Below are 27,739 nucleotides of genomic sequence, written 5' to 3'. Positions count from 1 at the left end.
AGGTAGCTTCCATATTGCACAGAAATGGAAGCTGCTGAGCCCCGCACACCTGACCCTCCAACACAGTTATAGCTGGGTCCCTTCCTGCCCACCAGGCCCCCACCACGCATCCTCGGTTCCAGCCTCCTCAGGCCTCTGCCTCTCTTGTCCTTTTAGTGGTACTCCTTCCTCCCTCATCTCCCCATTTACCCAACTCATCCTTCCAGGCTCGTATCATCCTGCTGGATGTGAGTTTGCCATCCATCCCCCGGCCTGGGGTGAAGTGGATCTCCCCTCTTCATTCACCTGCCAGCTTCGCCCACTTCTGGGGAAGCACCACATATCACACAGCCATGTCCTGACTCCCAGGGAGATGGCAAGATCTAGACGGAGAGTTCAGGTGTCCTTGAGCGTCCCTCCCCACCCCAAAGCATACACATGGAAGGGGTCCGTGCTGAACATGACTGCATCCCCAGGACAAGAGGGCACCCAGGCAGTGTGTGCAAGCAGAGGTGAGAGGAAGCCACAGGCCTACTATATGGAGAGTTGCTAGAGGCACTGGCTGGGACCCACGAGGACCCATGAATGGGTTTTCATCCTTCACAATGGGAACTATGAATGGTACCCAGAGTCCCAGGCCCAGGAAACATCAAGCTTCCCCGCTCTGGGAAGCTCTTCCATTTGCTGCCTCCAAATCTCACAAGGCAACTGTTTTGTCCTTTCGTGTATCGTCTGGACACATCTCCCATGTAACGATGGAATAAAGTCCCTTTGTGCCTTAGGCCCACTGTTGAAGTAACAGTGAGGACCGTGTGCATCTGGTTCTAGAAATCCTCCTCCACACCACCATCACTAGCCAACATGGGAGGGCGAGGGCCCCACAAAGGGGTGTCTCCAAAAGCACATACACGCCAAGATGGGCCCAGACATTGAATAGGACAGAGACATAAAAAGATAATCCCAGCAAAAAAATAAGAAAACAGAAGTCAGGGGCACCTGGGTGGCTCAGTGGTTGAGCGTCTGCCTTCAGCTCAGAGCATGATCCTGAGGTCCTAGGATCGAGACCCAGGACCAACAGGGTGCCTGCTTTTCCCTCTGCCTGTGTCTCTGCCTTAATCTGTGTGTCTCTCATGAAAAAATAAAAATCTTTAAAAAATAAAAAAGAAAGAAAGAAAGAAAATGGAAGTCAAATTTAACAACAATCAACACACCTGGAAACAAAGGCAGAAAACCCCAGCTCACAGGCAGGTTACATTTTCCAAGTAAGTTTGTTTTTCTCGTTCAACACCTACTGAACCCCGACTATGGGCCACGCTTCACTCTGGAGGCTCAGGATGCAACAGGGACGATGAAATCCTGGCAACACTGGCGGAACTTTACTTACAGCGGGGACGACAGACAATAAATTTTTTTTAAAAATCACCAAAAAAAAAAATCTGAAGTACAGGAGGTGGTCCTAAGTGTCAGGAAGCCAAACACAGCAAGACAGCGGCACAAGCACACTCGGTCGGGGAGCGCTCGTTCTAAAGCAGGAGCTGCCTACGGCCCCCAGGCCAAACCCAGCCATCGCCCGACTTCGTGAACCGTTTCGCTGGCACTCAGCCACGTTCATTCCAGAAGCATCTCCTGGGCAGCTGATGCGTTACGGTGACAGATACCCTATGTCCTGTAAAGCCTTGCCCTTTACAGAAAGACGGCCAACCCCTGCTTAAGGGGATGCTCAGAGGAGGATGCTCTAGGGAGTGACGGGCAAAGTGACGTTGCTGGGAACTCTGCTGGACGGTCCTTGGGCCACTCTTCCTGAGGCTGCGGAAGGCCTCCTGCAGCTAAATGGGGGGACTGATAGAAAGTTCTTGAGCTCTGAGGCCTGAGCAGGAAAGGAAAAGGAGGAAAAATGTGGGAAGGGGGGGGGAGGAAGAGGAGGAGGAAAAAGCAATTCAGCTTGGCCCCTGGAGTCACAGAACTGATGGTGTCCCAAAGGCCATCTGGCCCGACGCCCCTTCGGAGCTGGTCAGAGCAAGGATCGGGTGTCATCTGGGTCCCCTATAACCCAAAAATACTTAACAAGCAGCACCCACAGCGTTAGAACAAACTGACAGCAGATTAGCCTGAGTCATAAAATAATCAATGTTTATGATTATGACCAATATTTATCATCAGCAAGTCACTGAGAATATTACAAAATCTGCTTTCCTGTGAGCCAGAACTGGTCATCAGGAGATGACTGAGCAAGAGAAGCTGGACCCAAACCTCAGTGCTCCCCCATCCCCTCTTCAGGAAAGACTGGGACCCATGCGGCCAGCCTGCCTCTGCCCTGGCCCTCATCTCATGCAGGCAGTGGAATGCGCTGACACAGCTTAAAAAATAATAATAATAAGCAAGATACCTGCACGTATGATGCAGAAAAATCTCTCCCCTGGCAAAGGTAGAGTTATGATTTCTCCGTCTCTAAAGGAATGCATCTTCACTGAGAATCCTTTGTGTCATCGGAAATAGGTAAATCACTTAAGTGTCGTTGAAACCAGAGGTGCCAGTTGTAGGAGGAACAGGACACAGTGAGGCCGCAAGGGCCACAGGAGCTGTTGGGCACACGGGTGCCACCCTGCATGAGAAGGGGATGGAGCCCTGAGGCCCCATTCCACTCTGTTCCTGCTTCCTCTCCCCACCCCGGGTCCCTCAGCCATTGAAAAGCAGGAAGGCCCACAGAACACAGTGTCACCTGTGAGGACCCAACGAGACAACCAACAGGAACCTCACTGTCCAAACTCTAACTGGTGGGGCCCGTGACGGGCACAACTGCTGTCACCCTTCAAGGCTGAAGGCGCTCGCAGTGACTCAAGCACCACTGTTCCCAGAGGCTACTCAGAGACCATCTAGATGAGTGGATCTCCACAGAACGCAGGACAGTTTTACTGACGGGCTCCCATCTCAATGGAAGAGGACTTCTCCTAAAGGTGGTTTTTATTTCTAGTAAAACCAGGTCAAAACCATCACCCAGTTTTCCAGGTGGGTGAAAAGCTTCAAGGATAGTAAAATAACCCCTCCCCCAATACATCAAGAACAATGTTCACCCGTAAGATTAAGCCACCTGACTTCAATGCTGAACCCCTAACTACCACACAGGAAATTCAGAAAGCACAGGCTCCTCCCTCACCTGAGGATCAGGTCACAGAAAGTTCATAGGGGAAAGGGGGGGGCTGTCCACCAGGAGGACTGCAGGCAAGGCTCAGGGAGAAAGAACAGGTGAATAAAAAGGGGAGAGTGGAAGAAGTCTGGGTAGAAACAATATCAAAAGAAAGACCCCGTTGGGGGAGGGAGCAGGAGGTGAGCACGGGGAGGGAAGGGGTGACACACAGGCACTGCCACACCACCCAGGAGCACCCCCGCCCGGCTTGTGGGCTCCTGCATCAAACACACCTTGGGACAAGGTGCCAAGGTCATGGGTGCTTTGCCTGGAACCCCAATAGCTGGCACTGTGGAGGCCACTCTGTCCCTGCCCATCCCCAAGAGGCCACTGGGGGCTTGGGCTTCTCTTCTGTGCCTGAATCCTACAGGTGACCTTCTTGCCCGCACCCTGCACACATGCTCCCTGCCCGCTCTGCCCACACCTGCACAGGGCATCTCCCTGACACGGCTCTGTGGGGAGCCAAGTCCTCTGACACCCTCGATGATGCATCTGTGATGCCCTGGTAGCCTCCCACTGAGGTCGATCAGCTTCCACGGACACGATCCGGTGCCTCCCCTTGACTCCCAACAAGCTGCTTGGCCTGGTCTGTAAAACACGACAGTTGACATAGGGCAAAGTATTCCCCGGGAGGCTTAAACAATACCTTTTATAGTCATATTAACATTTCCTCAATTTTTTTTTTCCTGGTGCTACAGCTTACTTTTAACCTTTCTTGCGGGGGGGGGGGGGGGGGAGCCACCTGGAGCGCACAGCCCAATGCTGTCCCTCATCTGACCTTGCCAAAACACAACAGGGGGAAGGTTCCAGAAGCCATTCCGCTCCACATACACCGAATACTCTTTCACAGACAGGGAACGTTCCCACCTATCTTTCAGGATAGAAGTTCAAGTTCACGAGGACGTGAGAAAGCGAGCACAGACCCACACTCTAGCGCCGCACACTGTTTGTCACTGTCACCTAAAAGGGCAAGAGGATGAGATGAGGCCCTGGGATGGCTCACCGTGCTGGTTTCTACGCACCCCATGCACACTGTGGGTGCACCGATGTCAACTTGCTGCCCTCAAGTTTCAAACCCTGAGAAGTGTCAGCAGCAGGTGGTCACAAGGCTTCTTCTCCATAAAATGACCACTGGGATGGTAAGAAATGAGCAGCTTGCTCATTTCCTGCAGCTTGCCACCAAACGAGCGGTGTCCCCCGCGTGCAGTCTGTGCCATCCCCACCCTCAGGAAGGCCTCGTGCCCTCACTCCTGGGGAGCTGAGGGGCCTCCTCTGGGCAGAGAAGGAAACTGAGGCAGGGGCCAGCGCTCAGCAGGTCAGGGCAGGGGCCGCGGGCTTCGGCAGCAGCATCAGCTGACGTCACTAGCCACAGGCCACAGGTGTCAACCCCTGGGTAAGTAAGCCCAGGGAAGCAAATCCCGGCTGAATATGCTTAGAGCCTAAGGGGGGGGGGGGGGGACGTCACATCCCGTGAAAGTCAGGCCGGGACTTTCACGACTCCCCGGTGCCCCAGTGCCCGTCCCTGGACCCCTCGCAGGGTCACCAGCAGGCCCGTCTGGGGACCGCTGACGGGGAGGGAGTTTGGAACAGTGAGCTATTTCAGGTAACGCGCTGTTGCCAAGCCAGCCGTAGCAGCACTTCAGACTGTCACTTTTTATAACGTTTGCCTATAAACTTGCCCGTGTGGTTTTTGAAATGGCGCCCGGAGGCAAACAGGGAACAGATGGGGGCCCGCTCGGCCGCCCGGGGCGCGCAGGGTGGACGCGGACGTCAACTCCGACGGGCCAACAAGGCGGCTTCTGCCAGCGGGAGGACCACGACGTCACACGGCGCCAGTTAAGCCTTTCGTGGGGTGTCCGCGGGACGGTGGCTTCCCCGATGTCAAGATCATCGCGGCTGCAGTCAAATGGGGGTCCCCGGGGGGCTCAGCGGTGGAGCGCCTGCGTCGGCCCAGGGTGTGGTCCCGGGGGGGTCCCGGGGTCAAGTCCCGCATCGGGCTCCCTGCGTGGAGCTGCTTCTCCCTCTGCCTGTGTCTCTGCCTCTCTCTCTCTCTCTGTGTGTCTCTTATGAATAAATAAATAAAATCTTTAAAAAAAAAAAAAAGAAAGGATAATCGTGGCTAAGAGACAGGAACCCGGCTCTGAGGATGCGCAGGGGCAACCCCTGGATCGCAGCCCCCCGCATTTCCGATAGTCCCGGGTGGCTGAGCCCCAAACACATCCCCCAGAAAGGGTTAAAAAGGGACAGAGAGAGAGAGAGAGAGAGAGAACAAACTGCAGAATCAGATCCCACCCCACCCCCGGGGGTGTGGCCCGAGCAGAGGCCTGGGGGGGGCGGGGGGCAGGGGGCGGGCTGCAGGGACAAACCCACCCCGCTGGGCTCAGCTCCAGGCTCCCCCCCCCCAAGGTCACAGCAGCCCTGGGGGCAAGAGCAGTAAAAGAGCCCGGGCTTCCTGGTGGCCTCTCCCAGACAGCCCTCCGCCCACGCAGGAGGAGGGAGAATCACCGACAGGACACCGCACACAGACCGAAGCTGCAAATGTCACCGCAACGTCACAGGGCACGAGACACGTGGAAGTTAAGTGGTGGCTGAGCCCGTCCGTTCCGGTTCGCCCGGGCTCGCCCTCGGGGTCTCGGATGGCCTGGAGGGCCACGCTGTGGTCCGGGGAAGGAGCTGTAACTGGCCCGAACCCAACTTTCTGTCCACGGGAATGGAACACAAGCCCCTCGTGTGAGACAGGACTCCTCAAGTATTTTTACAAGCTGGAATCGGGGAGTCTGGGGAGTCAGGACGCTGGGCACCACGGCACAGCTTTTCCGCGAGCCCCGGAGGGCGATGGCACAGACCAGTCTGCCTGGCGCCGAGACGCACCCACGGGACGACATAAAGGTACCGGGGTCCCCCCCGCGGCCAGTGACGTCGGGAACGGCCGCCCCTGCGGGCCCCAGCCCGGGGGCCTGTGCAGACCCCTGCACACACAGCCAAGGCGCGGACATCCTCAGAGCTTCCCGTCCGCAAGAACAGCAGAAGACAAAACTCGGGGCATCCAGCGGAGACCTTATAAGGCATGGGTACTACTTGTTCTTTAAGAGGCAGGAGGGAGAGCCGAGTAGGCTGCACAATATAAAGATGAAAGTTCCCTACCTCGGGAAATACTGCCAACATAAAAACGGGGGGTACGAGGAAGTCACGGCAACGGAACGCAGATACGTAAACAGTCTGGAAGGCTGCAGATTCCTCCCTCCGACCAATTGTCGGGGTGTCTTAGAGACACACGTCAGCACTTAAAACTCTCCTTGTCGGTTCCACGGGGGCCGTAACAACCACTAATAGCTACCTCTGCCACAGTAGCTTGCCTGTTCCAGAAATTCTGGACTGGCTCACATTCCTCATGATCAGATGGGATGATGGCATATGGTTCCAATATGGTAACCATTAAAAATTATATATTTAGGCACACCCCTCATATAATTTAGCTGTATCTTGGAGATACCCGGCGAACAGCTTTCCAAGCTTGAAAAGAAATGCTGTTTGGTGCCCATGAGAAAAATCAAAATGTAGAAACAGCGAAGTGCCTAGGAATGCACTCATCTCCGGAGTCATCACCATCACCCAAGATTTGGACCCAAAGTGGAAATGGTCACACTCCCCGTTTTGTTGTCTGCAGCTCCTCTCCTTTTGATCCCGATGTTTTAGGCTGCTAATTGTCACGTTCTCCAAAGGGGAGACAGAGGAAGTCACCTTCCTTCATATTTGGGGGACACCCAAAGGAAGGTTTTCTCCCCAGTCACAACACATACAGCAAAGCCTTCTGTTCGGGAGAGCAGTTTCCACCAGACCACTAGGATGCAGGTACGATTGAGGTCATCTGCATCAAGGTCCCAGCAGCTCTGCTTGAGCAAGAGCCTCAAAACTGAGCCCTCTGGTCAAAAAGCACTTCCCAAACATGCCATTAGATTATCTGAAGCAGAAACTGGCACTACAAGTTATGTCACAGGAGCCCGCACCCCCCAGTCGGATGTACAACGAGGAGTCTACGTGCTCGACCGCCTGGTCATCGGGCCCGAGCCTCCTGCCTTCCGGAAGCACACTTGCCAGGCGTTTCTCAAGATCTTCAGGGCTTCCTTGGGCATGATGATGCTGGTGGCCCTACCGACTGACCCAGAATCCTAGGACATTTCTTGGGGGAGGGGGGGCGGTTTGTACTCCCTGGATCAGGAAGGGAACCAGGGGGCAATGGGGGGAAAAGGGCTTCAGGAGAAGGTAATGAGTAAAGGAATGAATGGGATTTGCCTGACCTTTATCATTTATCAACACAATCTTTAAGATTACAAGTGGCCTTGGGCACCTCACGGGTGGCTCAGTGGTGGAGCGTCTGCCTTTGGCTCAGGGTGTGATCCCGGGGTCCTGGGATTGAGTCCCTCATCGGGCTCCCCACAGGGATCCGGTTTCTCCCTCTGCCTCTCTATCTCTCATGAATAAATAAAGGAAATCTTAAAAAAAAAAAAATCAGGAGTGGCCTTGCAGAGGTATCGCCTCTAAAATGAGCACATCATCTCCGGCTCTGAAAACCTCTCTGCCTCCACAGTGTTTTCAGCACCCCCGAGCCCTGACAACAGCACAGCCCTGTTCCTCATATAAAGGGGTTAAGCCACCTTCCTAACTGGATACTCCTTCAATTCCCATAGCTGGTCCCTGAGCGCTTCCTGGAGCCCTGGCATTTAGGCTCCGGGCCCATCTCTGTCCCCTCCCTGGTGACTCTTCACACAAGGACATGCTGGAGATGTTAAAAGGACACAGTGAGCACAGACCTAAGTCCCCATTTGCCACTTACAAACTGTGTGACCTGAGAGGAGCCTCTCTGCTTTTGTCATCACTTCCTGTTTCTTCACCTGCAAACCAAGAACATAATAAAAGAGAGAGCAGGCAAAAAGCATCCAGCTCGGCACCAGCATGCAGCAAGAACGTGAGTGTATCCGCCAGCAGGAAGACCTCCCAGCCGAAATCACCGCTCCTGACGCAGCATGAAAGACAGAAAAGCCACCTAACCAGGTGCTCTCAACATGCAAGGATGGGGATGGAAGAAAACAGAGGGGAACCTTCTATTATATTTCTAGTGCGCTTGACACCCTAGTTTAGTGTTAAGCATCTATAGTGTCCTTCAGTTTTCTGCTTATGTGCATGTGTCAGTGCTCCTAAGAACAGAGCCCTGGGGTGGAGTTCTTGCCTTCCTGGGACCTCCTCCTTCCACACCCCTTATATCTACGAATATGTGCACAATCCCACTCCTGGCTCCTGTGGTCCCTTCCCTACACTCCATTCCCCTCCATCTCTGCGGCTTTTCCCACCCACTCCAGGTCAATGACACTCAGGACCCTGCTCACAGGTTCCCACTCCCACCTGCCTGAGGGAGCACATCACCTGCATGTCTACAGAGGTGCTACCCAAATCAAGGAAGGGCCCTGCCACTTGCTCCCCTCCTGCAGCCTCTTGCTGAATAGAATCACCACATAATGTGGACTCAAGCTCCAAGTAGGCCCTCAAGCCCTACTTCTCCGTCCTGCCTTCCATCTATTAGGCCCCACATCTGCTCTCCTGTTAATTCTGAAACAAGGACGCCTGGATGGCTCAGTGGTTGAGCACCTGCCTTTGGCCCAGGGCGTGATCCTGCCATCCTGGGATCGAGTCCCACATTGGGATCCCTGCAGGGAGTCTGCTTCTCCCTCTGCCTGTGTCTCTGCCCTTCTCTGTGTCTCTCATGAATAAATAAAATCTTTAAATAATAATAATAATAATAATAATAATTCTGAAACAGCTCTGGGACGCCTGGGTGCCTCAAGGGTTGAGCTTCTGCCTTCGGCTCAGGGAGTGATCCTGGGGTCCTGGGATTGAGTCCCACATCAGGCTCCCTGCAGGGAGCCTGATTCTCCCTCTGCCTGTGTCTCTGCCTCTCTCTGTGTCTCTCATGGATAAATAAAATCTTAAAAAAAAAAAAATTTTTTTTGAAACAGCTCTGAAAAGAGAGCAAGGCCAAGACCTCTACAACTCCCCGCCATGGTCCAGAGTAAGCTTCTGAAAGCAAATCTGACAGAGGAAGGGGGGGGAAGAGGGGGAGGAGGGGGAGGAGGCAGAGACCACTCTCCACTCTGACAGAGTGAAACCCAAAGAACATCATCCACAATAAGGCCTTGGCCCAGGCCCCAGATCCTTCTCCACCTTCTCCCTCACATCCTAGACTTGTCTGTTCTAATGGGCACTCTCTCCTCGACCTGTACACCCTACCTCCACTACTCTGCCTGGCAAGCTCCTATTTAGCCTTCAAAGCCCAGCTCGAATATCATCTCCTCTGTGAAAATTCCTGATCCCCACTAACACCGCTCTCATCTCCAAGACACTACAGCCTTTGTTTATACATCTGTACCTACCCAGCCAAATACAGCCTGCCTCCCCACCCACCCTCTCCAACTGAGCTTCTTGCGGGAGGGGATCAGGGCTGTGCTTCTCAGACTTTATTTTGCATAAAGACCACTTGGATGGAGTATTAAAACACAGCTCCTTGGCCCCCATTTCCACAATTTCTGCATCAGTAGACGTGGAGTGGGGTCTACTGAATTTCCCACAAGCTCCCAGATAGTGGTCATGCATGCGGCTGGTCCAAAGCCCACCCTGGGAGAAGTTCGGTGCCAGTGTCCAAGGACAAGTCTGAACTCCGGTTTTGCAGTGATGAAGCCACATGGACTTCCCATTGTGGAGCCTGAGTCCTAGTTTACAGGAAAACACCTCCGGGCTAGCCTGTTGCTGGTCAAGGTCATCATGGAGGACAAACCAAGAGGCCGCCTAGGAAAGCCTTTGTAAATCCTAAAGCCGGGTTGGGGCTTGGGGGACATGGGACATGTGAGCAAAAGCACCTCTTCCCCGGGCTCTGGCCAGGGCCAGCCTGGGTGCCTCCAGGTGGGTTGCAGCTTGATCCTAACTGAGCAGCAGATCTTGTTTCCTCCCCAGCCACATGGGAACCCTGATTTGCAGTCCTCAGACCTAAAGACAGGTTTTCTTTCAAATGCGCAAATCTGTCACCTGGTATCTATATAGGTTACCTAAGTGGGGATTTCTAGAATGTTCTCTAATGGAACTAAACCCCGAAGCACCTTGCAAAAGAGCAACACCAATGACACCTGTTTGATGGCTTTACTGAGGGAAGAGGCCCGCTGCTTATTAAAATAGCATCTACTGTTCATCCATCCAACAAATCGGGGATATTTGATATTTACATGCAGGGCACAGAAGCCCCAGCAGGGCTCCCTTCCCAAGATGCCTCATCACAAGCCCACAGCATGCCAGGTGTCACCCACCCTGAACAGCAAACCCCTCGGGCAAGGGGCCCAAGCCGAGCCCTGCACAGCTCCCGAGCCTGAGGAGCCAGGTTACAGCAAGTGGGGTAATTGGCCGGCTTTCCAGAGAGCATGCCCCAAAGCCAGCATGCTGATCACATTCCAGAAGCAAGAGTTCGGGGGTGGCAAGTCACCTTTCCACACTCCCGTGAGTTACCCCTGGCTCCTAGAAGCTTCTCTGGGACCAGGTCACGTGCGGACATGGGCATCAAGAGCCCACGGTACACATTAAAATGGGTACATTTGCCCTGCGAGTCCCTGGAAAGTCAGATAGAGGCCAAATCCTATGTGACATTTTCGCCCAGGCCTTCTCTCCGGGAGTACTCTGGGATATGTGAGTATAGTTCCCCAGGGACAAAAGAAAAGGCAAAGAGGGTGGAATAAGAGTTACTCCATGAGGGCCTGGCCGCCTCCTGCTCAGCTGGGGGGAGCGGGGTGGGGGAGCCTTTGCCTTTGCTGGTACCGGTCAACAAGTTTACTTAAAGGGCTGGACCATTCCCTCTCAGCAGGACCCCAGCTCCAACACTTGTTCAGAGTCTGCAGCTGTGTCCCAGGACTGGTCGGTCCCCCCCAACCAGCAGCATCCCGGCCATTTACAAATGAAGAGACAGCAGCTGCATACGGGGAAACAGATGGCCCTCCTCATTTGAATGGGTTTGATCTGGCAACGCAGGCCTCAGCAAGTTCGGGCCCAGCCTGGGCAGAAATCCTGCTCAGGCTGAAGGCACAGATTCATAGCCCGAGGGCTCTTTAGCAGGCAGCTGGGTCCGAATGACCTCTTGGAGGTTTGCTCAAGTCAGAGGGGGCAGGGAGCCTCCGCGGCGGGCAGGGCCCATCCCCAGGGGGCTTCGCCCCACAGGACCAAGAACTACAGGTCCACGGCCCTGGGATACTTTCCTCCAGTGATTGACAGAGAAAAGGAAATGTTCCCCTAGGGCGATCCTGTGCCCTGTGCCCCAGGACTGAAACCACATTCATTCAGGAAATTCCAAATTAAGACAGGTGTCACCAGGGTTATTAACCTTACTCCTAGGCCCTAAGCTGTATATTTGCATAGAAATAAAACCTTCTCCAAAACAAACCTGGAAGAGATCCCGCTTCTCCAGGCAGAGCCCCTGGCAAAACCCACCAGAGCATCTCATCTGTGCTGGGACCCCAAGCATCTTGGCTTGCTGTGGAGGACACACCCGGGGGTCATCAGGGGAGGCCCCACAATCAGTGTTCACTACCCAGGCCAGGTCCACTGGGCTCCCCTACCCTCCACCATCTCCCTGCTTCCACGTTAGCCTGGTAAGAAACCACAGCTCCAGAAAAGACACACGAGGAAGAGGCTGAGAGCTAGCCCTGACCACCTGTTCACAGGCCCTACCTTTAAGGGTGAGCACCTCTCAGCAACACGTGAAGGCTGGCAGACAGCCTCAGCGGACAGCAGAGGGGCCAAGCCCTGGACAGTTCTCGAGCTGTGCAGGAAGCATCTGGCTGATACTGACTAGGGCTGAAGTGGGGTTCAGGGGGGATGCTGATCAATCAAGGTGGTGCCCACCTCCCCAGGAAGAGTAGCCTTAGGAAGCTGCATAGTCAGAGGACCCAGAAAAATCCTCAACATGGCCCACAGGCCTCCCAGCCTAGCGCGGCCTCCTCTAGCCTCACACGAGCCCCTGGCCCCCATCGTAGCAGCACTCAGGCCTCCTTGGGGTTCCTGCCTCCCTGTGAGACTCCCCACGCTGCTCTTCAGGGCACCTGCATCCCAGATTGGAACTGGAGCCCCATTTTTGTAGTTACGTGACAAAGGTCTGTGTCCACCCACTCAACAGCACTTGAGACTACTTCTGGCTTGCCGTGCTCTCCCCACAGAACCCAGCACACAGTAGGGATTCAAAAAATATATCTGGGGGGACAGTCAAAGAAGCCACGGCAATTATGCTCCTGTTGTCTCTGCCAGGCTCTGAGAGGTGTCACCCCACCAGGGCTGCGAGGCTGAGAGGGAAAGCTGCACGGTCTCCTCCGGCCAAGTTCTCAGAACCTTCTGTCGTACACTGAGGCCCTCTTCTCAATGCCACGACCCCTGGGCCTTCTGCAGTCACTGTACAAGTTCACTGCAAAGCCCAGCAGACTAAAACCAGCCCCAATTCACCTCCATGTCCAGCAAGCTCCACTCAGAAGTTCTTTTTAAATATATTTTAAGATCTTTTTTATTATTTATTTATTCATGAGAGACACAGAAAGAGGGGCAGAGACATAGGCAGAGGGAGAAGCAGGCTCCCTGCGGGGAGCCCGATGTGGGACTCCATCCCAGGACCCTGGGATCATGCCCTGAGCCAACGCAGACGCTCAACCACAGAGCCACCCAGGCGTCTCAGAAATTACCTTTTTTTAACCACCCAAAATGAACTTTGTTTGCTTTCAAGATCCTCTACTCCTCAGCCTCTTCCTCCCTTTGGGCTGCCCCTCATAGCCAACAGAAGGTATAGGTATTATTCCTTCTGGCCTTTCATTCTTAGATTTTTTTCCCCCTTTCCCACTTTTTTTTTTCTTTCCTAGTTTCTGACATCATAAGGGCCAGGTAGGTAGGCCTTGGAATTTGTCATATCCCTGACTGCAGGTGGTAGGAGCCTCGGGTACACCAGTCTGCGCAGGTGGGTCTTGACCCAGTCGAAAATCAGACATGCTGAAGAAAAGCTTGACATACTATCAAAGTGACAACCAAAAAGGCAAACAGTTAGCAGTGCCAGGGCAAACTGCCAGAAAATGGGCAAATACCAGGGCGGCCAGCCCTACCTGCCCAGACTCCTGCCGTGTGACTCAGCCTGGGTCACTAACCAGGACTCTCAGCATCTCCCTCCAGTCTACTGGGCAGGAGAAGAGTTGAGTTTTCACTAATAAGCTACATAACCACTGGAGGCCATTCTAGAAGAATGACAAAGGGGTAATTATTGGAGAGGTTTTATCGCCCATGACTTTTCTTTAAATAGCTTTAGGAAGATAGATGTGGATGTCTGGAGAAGTGACAATGGAGAAGTGCAACTGACCAGCAGCGTGTTCCTTGCACGTTTAATAGTCAAATGACAGATCTAGGAAAGAACGAGGGAGCCACCACATATCCCACAAAAGATTCTCCTGCTCAGGAAAAAGAAGGAAAATCCAATGATAAAGTCTTGGTGACTGACACAAATAAATTCACCCAAATGCCTGGGCCCAAGCTAACAATGAGGTCTTGGAAGAAACATTTCATCTCCAAGAGTCTTGGTCAAGGGTCTCCTCCATAAAATGGGACTATGGGTACCTAGGGCCAGCTGGATTATTAAGATTAGAGATGAGGGTGGAGGAAAGTGTTCACAAGGTACAAACTTCTAGTTGTAACACAAGCACTAGGCACATAACACAAGCATGACAGCTGTAATCACCAGGCTGTTCCGTGCATGTGCCTGTGGATCAGGGAATAGATCTTAGGAGTTCTCATCACAATGAAAAATATTTTGTGTGTGTCTAGAGGAGATAACAGATATTAAAGTTACTGTGATCATCATTTCATGATATAAATAAGTCAAATCATCATGCTGTATGCCTTACACTTACACAGTGCTCTATGTCTATTGTATCTCAATAAAACGGGGGGGAAGAAAAGATGAGACACAGTGCAGGTCAAGGTACCTAGCTAGCACTGTGTCTGACACATGGCAGGCACTTAATAAATGGTACTGAGTTACTGTTACCATCTTCATCCTTATCTTCTCGAGGAATGGGCTAAAGAATATGACCCCATCCATCCAACTGACCACTTCCCCCTCACACCCCCACCTGTCCTATCAAGTGACCCCATCAGGGCGTAACAATGCAAAGGACTGTTCAGTTCCTCTCCCTTAGCAGTAGGGTCCCCTCACAATTTCCTTACCTTCCCTAAGTTCTGGAAGCCCAGCTACCTGTGCACCAAGCAATGCCCAGCAGGCTGTCCAGGGGAAGTCACTATGGGCAAACATGGCAGGAAGTCCATAATGGTGCTCCCCTCACTGGCTTGAGCAAAGGCAGAGCATGCTACACCCCAACCCCACCCCCTGACCCCAAAACCCAGTCTCCATCGTTCTTCACAGGGCCTAATGACAATCTTTTGGAGGCCTCCAACTGAAAACTCTCTCCTTGCCAAAATATACTGCTCTCCACAAAGCGCGGGTCCCACCATGACTGCAGAGCTACAACTGTGTTTTTTCAATGGGGAAAAAAATAGGTCAACCCTGAACCATCTGGACTGCCCTCAGCAAAGTGATCAGATCACATTTCTCAAGTCCAGACTCACAAAGACCCAAGATAATAACAAGGGATGGATAAAGCAGGGCCTGGATCATAATTAAGGTAAATGTCTCTCATCAGATTTATCATTGTACGTTGCAGGGTAACTATACCTGAAATATTAGTTTTAAATCCTCTATCAGTGGCTCCTGGGGGGCTCAGCTGGTTAAGTGTCCAACTCTTGGTCTCAGCTCAGGTCATGATCTCAGAGTCATGAGATGGAGCCCCACATCACTGGGCTCCACACTGGGCATGGCTCCTGCATAAGATTCTCTCCCTCTCCCTCTGGCCTTCTCCCTCCCACTTTAAGAAATAAAACATTTGAATTTTTTTTTTTAATCCTGTATCAGGTTTTTACATTGCCAAGAAAGTGGGGATGGGTAGAGAAAAAAGTAGCATTTACTAAGCACCTCACCTCTTCTAGGCCAGGAACTACAGTAAGGATTCTACGTCTATTTGCATTTAATCTTCATATCTCGCCTTCACATAGACATTATCAGCACCATTTTAGATAAAAGGAAGCTCAGAGAAATTATCTATCTGATCCAAGGTCACAGCATCAGTAGATAAGGCAGTGATTCAAGCCTGAGTTGCCCAACTCTAGGCCAAATTCCTTGTCTCCAGAAAGCACAATACATGCTATTCAAAATTATTTCATTCATTTTTATGGGGGAAACAATGTCAGCTGAAAATTTTAAGTTAATTTTATAGAGGCTTTTTGGTCTTTTAAAGATCTGAATGATTTTAAATTTGAAACATCCATAACATTTAGGATCCATAATCAATTGTGCACCTACCTCTCCCACAGCTAGGAATGCAACATGTTTTGGTGGAAACCCAGGAGGCTTGACAGACAAAGAGGTGGCCCTTAAAGGCAGGCACACTCCTATGGGGCAATCTCACCGTTAACTGTCAACTAAGAATCTGAAGTTTGAGTTTTCCAAAAGAGTTTAAACCAAAGACTTATCACAGTAAAGATACTGAAAATAGCAAAGATCCTATTTTCATTCTATGGCCCCTGCCCACCCCGCTCCCCACCCAACACACCAAGCTGGCCTTGATGGGGTCTACATATTCTTAAAGCATTACAACTGGTCATGTATGAACACCTGAACGGTAAACAGCCATATGTAAAAAGAGACCACATAGAATAAAAAAGGACTTCTTCTGTTAGAATATAAATATGACAATTCATGGAGAGTTTCTCAGTATCAGAGCTCAGAACAGAGTTTCTTTCTTTCTAGGAAAGGTGATACATAAATCATACAAATAAATATGTCCCTTGTCCTCATTCCTGAATAGATCAGAACTTTCCTTATAGGCTGCTTTTTTACCTCCTCATAAAACATATTCACTAGAACCTGAAATTTCAAATATGTGCATTCCATTCGTACAGGACTTGGAATTCGCCATTCTTCAGTTGGACAAAGGGTTAAAAGAAAGAATATGTCACAGCTTAGCTCCCTGACTCAGTCTAAAAAGAATCTGAGATTTTCAATATTCACATGAAGTGGCAAAAATCCAGAATGGGGCGTAATTACTTATGTATTCCAAAGTGGAATAAATGACAACGGTTCACACCCAACATCTTACAACTCCATCATGGTGCAAAGTTTCCCAGAACCAAAATCACGGAAAACCTAAAGCATGCCTATTTTACATAACATACACACTTCAAGGACACAACCACAGTCTGTCCCAATAATTAAATATCCTTTTGCATGAATATGTAAATAGTAAAACCTTGAAGTTACATAACTTTCATAAAGCCTAGTGAAAGCCCAAAAGCATCACACAGCATTGAGCCGGCTACCATTTTGGATTTTCTATCCTGGCCTTTTAGAAAAGAGTAGTCACAGATCAGAGCAAGGAAGGGGAAAAAAAAAAAAAAAACACTTGGGAAAAGTGTGACCTTTGTTAATTTCAGAAGGAGACACCTCCAAGACACATGGGATCATTATAGTAAAGTGGCCAACAGCTTGTTCAACCAGACGTCATTAAAGAGCCTGGCCTCAGGCTCCCTACCCTCCCTCCCCTTGACACATTCTCAAATTCAAGGAGGCCACAGCTGAACCAGCAGGGTCACTCCAGGTCTACCTGGGGAAGCAGAAGGAAGTGGCCGATTTGTGGAGACTCCACGGCTGCCAGAAAGCCTTAAGGCTTCGTGTGAAGATAAACATTTTCCCCAAAATGGAACATGAGTTATACATAGCTTTAAAATCTCACATCCGGGACCCTTAGTTGGCTCAATGTGTAGAACACATGACTCTTGATCTCAAGGTCATGAGTTCAAGGCCCATGTTGGGTCTAGAGCTTACATTAAAACAATAATAATAAAAAATAAATAAATAATAAAATAAAGATAAAAATTATAAAATCTCAAGTCCAAGAGCCTCTAACATGTCAAAGCTGTGTTCTTAGGCGTTTGCTCATCTTGGATACAACAATGCTCACCTTGGATATGACGACGCTGCAGTGTAGCTGCTCAGACCAACTCCCCTTTTTAGTGGAGGCCAAAGGTTCAGCCCCTACATCAGGTTCACTGCTCAGCCATGTACAGGCTTGAACAGGGTCACCGTCAATTAAAAGAAACCCCTCTACAAGGGCAAATCAGAGCGAGGAACCTGGGGCAAAGGTGTGGCAGGGTGTGCAACATCAAGCATTTCTGTGCCATTAAAGCTGGAAAAGCAGAGCCATGGCTAAATCTAAGTGGACACAGCAAATAGATAAAAAGATATAAAGCAAATAGATAAATAGATAAAAAGAATACAGAACCTGAGGCTAAAGTCATCCCTCCTCCTCAAAGAAAACAAATAATAAAATCGTGGGTATTTCCGCACAGCGACGTAAAAACCAACGGATGGGAATCGTTTGTGGGATCACCTGAAAAACTTGCCAAAAATAATCTGATTTGCCTACCGAGGCAAGTCACCATGCTAAGAATCCAATCAGGACAGCGGAATCCAATGAGCACACTGGCTGTACTTCCTACCTGGCACCCAAAAGCCAATTTCTCATGTTCTCCTTGAAAGACTAAATTCAGACAGCTTCCACAGAAATGGAAAATCAAGCCAGGCCCTGATGAGAAAGAATGGTAGCCTTTTAACAATTACCCTGGGTAAGTCAACACCCAAACAAGAAGACTGCAGGCTGCAGGGCTACTGGATACATTTTATGCAGAATGTGAACACTGAACAAGACTCTTCCTGTCTAAAGGCGAGCCTAGGTATTCCATAACCACTAATCCTTCACTCAGTCTGATACTGGAAACATCTCCTATTGGATGGCTCTGGTTATCTGAATTCTCACCCTCAGCTGGGTCCCAAGGACTTGGAACAGAACCACTCACGGTTCCTTGGTGGGGGGGAGGAAAGGGGGGCTTGTCCCCATAGTAGGTATTCACTGTTTTGATTGGTTAAAATAAACAGAACACACACACACACACACACACACACTGAATTCAGATCAGAGAGCAAGTATAGAAAGTACACAAACGCCAGTTCTCTCAGCTTGCCCAATTATAGCTCTCGAAGTAATATTAAGCACAGTTCTTTGTCTCTGAATTGTGAAATACTTTATACACAAATAAAGAATGTGTACTTCACTGTGTCTGTAACTGCATAAGCCTGCATTTGGTTTAGCTGACCAAGAGCTCAGTCCTCGTTCCTCGACTAACTCTCAAGTTCTAGTCAACTCTTAAATATTAACACTCGTACTGAGAAACAAAGATGCAGATAATACAAAACAGAAGATTATTCTAAATCATTCACTCTTGGTATGCGGATATATCCTTTTTTTCTTTTAACTTGCAATTAAATGCGTATGGCTGATGTTAGGGCATGTACAAGACTTCTAACAAAGGACTAAGCCATGCTGGAAAAATCGGACTTAGAAAGTTCTCCGTGTGCATCCTTCGCTCACCCACTCTGCCACTGAGCTTTGGACCAACTCGCATTGGGCCGGGACAGCATCACCTCTTAGAAGGTGGCCAAAAAATTGGTTTAAAAAAAGAAAAAAATGCAAACTACTTTCTTCCCAGGTTGTTGCTTTCCAGAATCACACTTTGTGGAGGGTGGGAAAGTAATTAGGGGTTTGGGGTTGGAAAAGCCCTTTTATTTTAGCTCCTACTGGGCTGGTGTAAACAAAGATATCATTAATGTCAACAAGGACTTAATTAACCGGAGTAGGTGACAACGTCAGAAAGAACTTGAAAGAGTCACCTCCTCCCCAGGATAATCAAGCTTGACTATTCTTTAAATAATTAGAATATTAATCAACAGAACAGTACTTGGCATTGACGACTGCCCCCCCACCCCGCCCTTTGAGTCAATAACTGAGTTTATAGCCTTCAGCCATTCCCCTCCAACAAATGAATGACCAACTGAAAATATTCTTTTTTAATCTGGGATATTAACTAAAATCTCCTGGAGATTATTTTCTTGTCAAGTCAGTTGAGTAGATCCAACCCTACTGTTATCACTTCACAGTGTCCAGAAGACAAATGGTATGTGATAGATGATATGATAGGATGATATAGGATAATATTGTACAAAGCCGAGAAGACTCCAAAAGGATCCTCCAGTATTAGGGCTCCAGGCTCCTTCCTGGAACTTACTCGCATTTTTCTCTGGACACATTTTCCTTTGGTCCAGCCCAATAGACATCATCTAATATGAGCCTCCAAATTAACAAACCAAAAAGTCTTCCAAGATGGGGCCTGGCACAGTAGAAGTTTAAGGCTGAATTTATGTTACCCAAAGCTATCGTTATACTGGCCACACAGGACACACTGGGATTAACACACACTCATCCATCCATCCTCCCTCCCACCCTCTTTCCCCCCAGTTCGGCAGGACCATGGCCTAAACTGGAGCGGTCCCAGTCAGTTGGTCGGCTTCCACTTAACTCCTTTTTCATCTGGAATTAGACTGACACCAAAGCAAAACTCCTGCAATGGAAGAAGTCAAATGGGTTGCCAATATGGTGCTAGCAGACCAGGACAGCACAGACCCTACAGAAAGCAAACACAGCTGCCTGCAGACACCAAGGGCCTTCTCTGTTAGAACTTTCTTCTCAGCTGTCCCCCAAAGCCTCCACATTTCCTGATGTTGTAGCAACTGGCACACCTGGCCCCCACGGGACAGAGCAGACACATGTGCCCATGTCACCGGGAACAAGGATGATAAGGTGTCCCGGGTGCTCAGGAGATGCCAGGCCGAGTGCTGACTGCTGTCTGCTACCAGGGACCCTGAAATCTCCTGGTGACCTTTTGAGGTGAGGAACCAGAAAAGCTCCCAAGGACATTAATATACATTTAACATTAATGAAGACCTTCATGGTCATCTTAGCAAACCATTGGATGACAGAAAGGCAAATGGGTACAGGGGTTCGCATGCTTTTCCGAAGCCACCCCTCTGCAGGTCCGCATCTTCCGCTTAAAACGTCTCACAACCCTGGACACAAACCTCACAGAAGCTGTGAACCCAGAAAAATGCACGAAATGACTTTTGCAAAGTTATTTCCTATAATTTGGGGGAATTCGCAAACCCCCCTCCCCCACAACCCCCCAGAGTATCCACAGATCCCGGTTGGGAAGACCTGCTTTCAACAATACTCCCATTGTTGGTCATGATTTTTTTCCACACAAAGAACCGTTGGGGGGACTTTATCACTGTGCACAGTTTCTTCCCCTCTCTGCCCCACCTCTTTCTTCCTGAAGATTTTAGACTTTCTTCAGTAATTAAGGACGATAAAAAAAAGTCCTCCAGGACCCTTTCGCACTTTGTTGAGATAAACTCCCAATAATGCCGCCCTGAAGGTAAAAATGAAAAATGACAGTTTCTTCCTAACCTGGGCCATTCCTGGGCTCCCCCGGTAGGAAATCCTGGCTCAGCTGCCTCGCTATGTGCTGAGCCATGCACTCAAGGGAAAACCAGCAATTAGGAAGCACATCTATTTTAATTATTAGCAAAATTAAAGAAGTACAGGCATGACTTTCAGAAACCAGGACCCTTTTCTCTCACATGAAGCCCTTTAAAAACATCGCCTTTGCAAATCATATGCGTGTTCAAGTCACAGCGCATGTCACAAGGTGGCTGTCCCATTATCGCCGTAGCTGGAGCCTGTAAGTGCCACAGACAGAAACCCTCGCCAGACTCCCCCTCCCGGAGACATCTGTGACATCACCGCACCTGTTCTGGTAAAGCCGCCAAGCCTCTGCGTGACACAGGGCCCCCCAGCCTCAAATCTCACCGGTGCTTGACCGCTTTGGGTAATCACAGCTATTTTAGGAAAACAGCTACCCTAACCTATCTTTTCACAACCTGTGTGCAGGGTCTCACTGGAAGCCCCCTTCTCAGTGCTCTCATCTAAAGGGGAACGCAGCCCTCCTTCCCCTGTTGTCCCCAAGCAGCTCTCTGTCCTTCTCTGGCCTGTGGCACGGGGTGCTTGGCCAGAACAGCTGAGCTGACCCCAGACCACTCAGGACCCACGGCGGCCCCCAAAGCTAAGCAAGCACCAGGTGGGCGCTCAGCAAACAGGTTCATTAAGTGGCGATGAGTGCTGGGATCTGCCGTTTTATTCTCGGATTACCACTCGAAAAATAACTCAGCTACCAATATTCCCTGCTGATGACAGATTTCAATGCCGCCCCAAGTGGAGGCTTGGCTACTGTCGTCTCCCCCCAAAGACCCGGGAAGGAGGTTCCAAACCTGCCCAGCTGAGTAATTCAGCCCCACTGAGTGTTCACAACTGGCTTTCTGCCTTTACAATTAAAATTTCCAAAGCTGAAATACCAGCGTGTGGCCTCTTCGATCTGGAAGTTCTCACAGACGTGGGAGACGCCCATGCACCTCCACTTGCAAATTTACCTAAAACAGAATTTGCAGCTTCTGTGACGTATTGCTTAGGTATTGGGAATTACAATGACTTAAAAAAAAAAAGTAATAGGTCAAGCATCTCTGTGAACTTCAGAAGCCTCTTTTTTTTCCTTAGACAATGAAAATAAAACGTCAGCATTTCAGATGATGGCAATTTCCCTTCATGGCTCCTTTTGCAGGAAAACAGCAATTCTTTACATCCTAAGCAAGACTCTCCCTCCACTAAGAATGCTCCTGCAGGAAGGCTCTAGATGGCATTCACCTGCAGGCTCCCCTCCCACAGCTCTCCCGGGCCACTGGAAAAAGCTGAAGTGCCGGCTGCCTCCCTCACCCAGTGCAGAGAAACGCACACACCAAGAAACCACCAAACTCTACCGTTTTGCCTGCAGTGTCACAGCAAGGAACCTTTTCTCACAATCTCTGACTTAGGGGTTGGGGGTGGGGGGGGAGGCAGGCAGCAATCTCGGACTTGCAGGGGAGAAGAGAGCCCCCTCTCCTTGCTCTACAGAGACTCACTTCCAATGCAAGGGCAGCTGATTCCCAAACAGGCCTTGACCTAAAGTGCCACTTCTGCAGACACCTCCCCAAACAAACTTGGCACCCCGAAAGGTGGGGCGAAGCAACTTACCTTCCGGCTCTAACGTGGTGTCCTCCACTAAATTGAAGGAGGGCCGGGCCAGGGACAAGGTTGCCATGGTGACCGCGGCCAGGCAGACGAAGCGGGCCCAGCTGACCATGGCCGCGGCGGTGCCAATCCCCCGTCCTCTTCCGTATCTCCATGTGGACGTCACTCCCATCTGCACACCTCCTCTGCGAGCATGGACCGCCAGCAACGCCTCCAGCCTGCGGTGGGCTACGGAGCCAAGGTGCTGCCGCAGCCGCTGCAGCCTCTAGGGGAGACAGAGTCGGCGAGTCAGTGAAATCCTCCTCCCCGAGGCCAATTCATTGAAACCCAAGGGGCTAAAACAGTTTCTGGGCCTCTTCAAATAGATATGCGCCAGCAGTTCCTCTGCATCAGCGGCAAATGCACGCGTGCCTCGGGGTCGCGGGTGCTCCCACCAGGCCGGCCCACCCCGGGTCGGGCTGATCTCCAGGAAGCAGACTTTTCAGAAGCGGAGATGAAAGAGTAGCCCCGGGACGCGGCTCCGAGCGGCCACTTCACTTAGGCAAAGTGCACTCTCTTCTGCCATCCGCTGTCACCTCCACAGCCCTCCGAACGCAGAAGCAACGTGACCTTAGTTTCAAGGGCAACTACAAAGGCAAGTGACCAAGGCTCGGGTTGGCAGAGCCGGCCCTGCTAACCTCTCTTAGGCCAAGTGGGCCGTTTCAGACAGCTGGATGGGGACGGCGGAGGCGGCTGCTTGCAGACTTCTTCCTGGGGCTGCACCGTAGTACCCAGCAAGAAAGGGGACCGGCGAAATAAAAGGGACCCCAGGAAGGCTACCAAAAAGCCCCACCAGTTTACACTGGTCAGGATTCATTTTCCAATGCGGAAACGTATTGCAATCGTTCGCCAAGCAGCCACTTACGGAGAATGAGCGGGACGGCAAATACATTCAAGGCGGCGGATTCCCAAAAGAGGATCAGAGCCTGAATCCCCTTCCACTGTCACTACTGGCAGCCCGGGCCTCGAAAATGTCTTCAGCCCATACAGGCTGGGTTACCGAAAGGAGAGGAGCGGGTGCGAACTCTGAGGACTGACGCAGGTGTTTATTAGCGAGGATGGTGATATGTAAATTACTGTCGTGGTGCGTGATTGGGCCGACAACTTTCAAAACGCTCACCAATTGGCTAAAACCTCAGAGTAGATGTTACAGGGGGTGCTGCTCCACTTGCTGGTCTGTTCACCCATGTGACCCAAAAGCAAAGAGAATCGTCCAAGCTTAAGGATTCCAAATAACTTTAAATGTGTTCATTATCCGCAATTACTAGGTACAGAACCGAAATGCACAAACTTGAGAAAAGCTGAAAAGAATCACAGATTCTGTGAACTACATTTTAAGATCTGGGTGGGAGGGGTGGGAGAGGTGGGGGGGTGTTGAGGGTGAGACCTCTAATATAATAATCTCTAAAGCCCGGGCTTTTGGCATGCCAACTTGATGTTTCAAATCCTGCTGTAAGATTTCATCATTGCCTGAGCCTCTCCGAAGCTACATCAGAAAAACTGTTCCTGTTAGCCTTGACTAGGGATTAGAATGGGAAAAGGGAATGCTGTAACCAGTTCCTGAAAAGGAGAAAAAAAAAAAAAACACCTCGCCTTCAGAAGAGAGCACATGTGAAACGGTGTGATTCACAGGAAAAGCAAGGAAAGCATGTGCATGTGCATGTGAGCACACCCTCTTATTTTCAGATTGCTTGAAGGATGTTGTTTTCCCCTAAATCTTCTTTCCTCTTGAAGTTAAGAGCCTCAAAAGATAACTCGTATCTATTTCTACATACGTGTGGGAGGAGAGTACACAAGCGCTCTCATTGATTTACTAAGCATTTCCAGAATGCATGGGAACGTTCTGCCTCTGACACAACTTTGTGCACAATCTTAAATCCTAGTAGATTTCATCCCAGGCTGCTTCCCTGGCCTCATCACCCACCTGTCCCAGCCCAGAGGGGCTTCCTCTGCTCCAGGCAGAGAAAGCTGGCCAGTGACCCAAATCAGCTAAATCTCAGCCCATTCATTCAGCCCATCAGTTTGCACCAGAAACTTGAGTTTTAGCCACTACCAGGTCCAGGCCCCAGGCCGCCCCCTTCCCAAACCTCTAGGAGGCAGAGGCCTAAGGCAAGAGGTCTGCACAACTCCTCACCGGAGTGGACACAGGCACGGAGGGACCTCCTAGGCAGGATAATTAGGTCCCGAGGCTCGGTGTTGGGAACACAGGCCCAGCAGGCTGCTGGCGGCCACAATCTCGGCTTCCTGCCTTCAATACCATAATCCTTCCTGGAGTCTGAGCCTCAGTGAAAGCCCCAGCGTGTTTATTTTTCCCCTTGAAAGGGAACTCTCTTCTCAGCCTGGGCCCCGGGAGGAGCTGTCACCCTCCCTATGATGGACGGCTGGCTCTTGACGGCCACCCGCTCCCCTGGTCCGTTTTCACCTGGGCACAAGCCTGCCCCCAAAGACAGGCAAAGTGACAAGCAAGAGAGCCTGGGGGGCCAAGTGGTCCCCATGCCAGGTTTGTGCTGGGCTCCTCAATTAGCCAAAATATCCCCAAAGCCCCCACGCTCCAAGAAGGCAAACCGACGCAGCGCCTGCTTCAACTGAGCTTCTACCACTGAGCGGTGATCTGGCCTCTGCTGGCTCAGCCGCGCTGAGCACTTGGGCGCTTTGTTCCCGGCAGATTTTACATCAGGAAAGTCAACAGTGCCAAGCAAGGTTGGGATGCCGGGGTCCCCCCCAGGGGGCAGACCTATCTCCCAGCTCAAAGCCTCCCTACTGCTCCCCTTGTCTTTTGAGCTGAGTAATGGAGGGAGCTATCAAGGGGTCAAATCTGGGCGGCGGAGGCGAGAGGGGGTGGAGAGGAGGGTCCTCAACATACCGAAATCTCAAAAAAACACAACATACAGGCTGACCCCGGCGACAACCCACCCCTCGGTTAACGCCAGCAAGCCAGTGAGAACTTGCAGCAGCTTTGGGGAACTCCTAACCACCAGCAGGTCCGCTCCCATTGTAGCATTTCTTTCATTTGTTGGCCTGGAATATCCTGTTTTTCTCCCCCTTCTTGGGGCGCTAAAGAGCTCAGAGAAATCTGCATTTTAATTGACATTCCAGGGAGAGGGACAGGGAGAGGGAGAGAGAGGGAGAGGGGCGCCTGATTGCTTTTCTATTCAAACTAAACAGGCTTTTCAGATGAAAATGAGTTGCGGCCAGTAGAAGATTTACAGGGATTTGGGACCAGGGGGACAATGGGGTTTTAAATGTTGATAGCGTTTCACACCAAACACATAATGGGTGCCCCGAGTGTGAAAGCAGGTTGGCTTTTAAGGCTAGGTTTTATTGAATCGGGCCGGAGGAAGGCAGGCCCGCAGGAGGGTTTGGCGAGAGCGCGGCTTGGAGGGGAGCGGCGGCGGCGGCGGCGGCGGGGCGCGCCCGGCCGGGACCCCCCGAGCCCCACCGGCGCCTCCCGGGGCCCGGCCTGGCTCCCCGGCGCGGCTCCGGCGCTGCAAGGACGAGCGCGCAAGTTCGAACTCGCCTGCGCTTTCAACCCCCGCGAGCTGCCGCCGGCTGAGCTGGAAAAAGTCGGTCCAGCTCGCCCCCTAGCCCCAGGCGCGCTGCGCTCCCGCCAGGAGCACCGACGGCGGCGGCGGCGAGGGGCGCCGGTCCTGTAGCCCGGGAACCCCAGCGGCCTCCTGCCCCAAGGGTGCCCCCACCCCGTGCCCAGCCGGCCCTACGGAGGGGTCGCCGCCCCCCCCTGCAGCGGCTCCCTCCGGGGTGGGGGGGGTGGAGACGGGTCCCCGCCCCCGCCCGGCCCGGGTGGGACAGGGCGCGCGGACCCCGGAATGAGGCACCCCGAGGATGCGCCCCCCCGCCCCGGGGCCCCGGACCTGCGGGGCCGAACCACCAGCTCGCCCCGGGTCGCGGGATCGCGCCGGCCGGAGTTTGACAGGGAGGGGGGTGGGTGTCAGCGCCACAGGCAGATGTCAACATCTGGACGGGGGTGATGCGTGGGAGGCAGACCTGGCCGTGCCCGCCGTCAGCACGCTCCCTGCGCCCCCGTGCCCCGCGCAGCCCAGGAGGGAGGGCAGGGACCGGGCTGCACCGTGCCGGCCCCCCGCGCCCTCCGCTCCGGGGACGGGGCTCCCGCGGCGCCTGCCTCCCCGGCGGCCGATGCTCCGAGGCTCCCCGAGGCTCCCCGGGGCTCCCCGGGGCTCCCGACGCGGCGATTACCTTGAATGGCAACGCTCCTCGGCGGCCGGTCTGTCCCCGCGCCCGGCGTGAGTCGGGATGGAGCAAGCGACGAAGTCGGGGGAAACTCCAAAAAAAGGGGGAAAAAAGGGGGGAGTGTTCGTTCCTCGGGTCCTGCGCGCGCCCAGGCTCCGAGGCTTCAGGCGCACCGCGGGCTGCGGAGGAGCGCGGGCATGACGGCGCCGGCTGCCCTCGGGTCCGGGAGCGCGAGGAAGAAGCACGCAGGCTCCGCGCCCCCGCGCCTCCGCGCCTCCGCCGCCAAACTTTGCTGCAACTCGCGAAGGCTCCGAGCGGCCCGCGAAGCCGCGGCCTCGGGGCGCCCGGCCCCGCCGGCCCGCAGAGCAGCCGCCGCGCACACCCCGCGGCGCCCGAGCTCCGAGGCGGCCGCGCTCCCCGCTGCCCGCTGCGCACCCGCCGCCCGCCCGCTCGGCTCTCGCCGCGCTCGCCGCCGCCGCCGCCGCCCCCTCCGCGCGGGTCACGCCCCCGCTGAAACCCGAGCCGTTTCCTGGACGGCGGCGCCCGCTCGGCCAATCAGCGCCGCGCGCCCCGCAGCCCCGACTCCGCGCGGCTCCCGACGCCCGCGCGCCGCCCGAGACCGCGGCAGCCCGGCCCCGAGAGGTGCGGCCGCGGCCCCTTCTTCCCGGGGGACGGGGACCGACGGCCCCGCCGGCCGGTCGCGCTGCCTGGTGTTAGTTCAAGTCCCCAAAAACGGATGCCTGCCTCCCTGCCTCCCTGCCTCCCTGCCCTGCCCTGCCCCGCCCCGCCCCGCCCCGCCCTGCCCCCGGAGCCACTGCACGGCCGTGGGGGGCGGCGGCGGAGGGGGGTGCGCGGGGAAATTTTATGCAACTGAAACTTTTGCAGGAGAGGAAGCAACCTGGGAACGTCTGCAGGGCGTTGCATTTTTCTGTCCTGCAAAAACAATAGCAGTGAGAGAAGAAACCAGCACTCACTAAACGGAGGCCCTGCTCTGGGCAGGGCACCCCCGGGGCAGGGTATTTTTCTCGGCACGACCGCCCTGCAGAGTAATAGTCCCAGTTTCTGATAAAAGAAACGGGAGGAGAGAGGTTGAGTAATGTGTCCAGGGCCACACAGCTGGTTATCTGCAGAGGCTGACTTTGAAATCCGGCAGTCA

At 52.5% G+C, this 27,739-nt stretch overlaps 1 protein-coding gene across 19 annotated transcripts in view; it reads right to left on the bottom strand.

Moving 5' to 3' along the window:
- The window catches only part of FGFR2 (fibroblast growth factor receptor 2), a 106,621-nt gene extending 79,698 nt beyond the window's left edge, over positions 1–26,923 (bottom strand). For 3 of the 19 annotated variants that reach the window (XM_072805069.1, XM_072805071.1, XM_072805075.1), the window contains exons 1-2: positions 23,243–23,384; positions 22,342–22,603 (exon numbers count right to left, since the gene is read on the bottom strand). In XM_072805069.1, coding sequence (XP_072661170.1) covers positions 22,342–22,603; positions 23,243–23,269 — 289 coding nt within the window. In that variant the 5' untranslated portion in view covers positions 23,270–23,384. Of the gene's footprint in view, positions 1–21,629; positions 21,705–22,341; positions 22,604–23,242; positions 23,390–26,589 lie in introns of those variants that run through there. The other 16 variants (XM_072805076.1, XM_072805081.1, XM_072805083.1 and 13 more) reach the window with 11 other exon arrangements.
- Positions 26,924–27,739: the final 816 nt, after the last annotated feature.

Source organism: Canis lupus, chromosome 29 (genome assembly GCF_048164855.1).
Source record: "Canis lupus baileyi chromosome 29, mCanLup2.hap1, whole genome shotgun sequence".
NCBI lineage: Eukaryota > Metazoa > Chordata > Mammalia > Carnivora > Canidae > Canis > Canis lupus.
The sequence above is the reverse complement of the archived record's forward strand: the minus strand, read 5'-3'. Positions and strand labels throughout refer to the sequence as shown.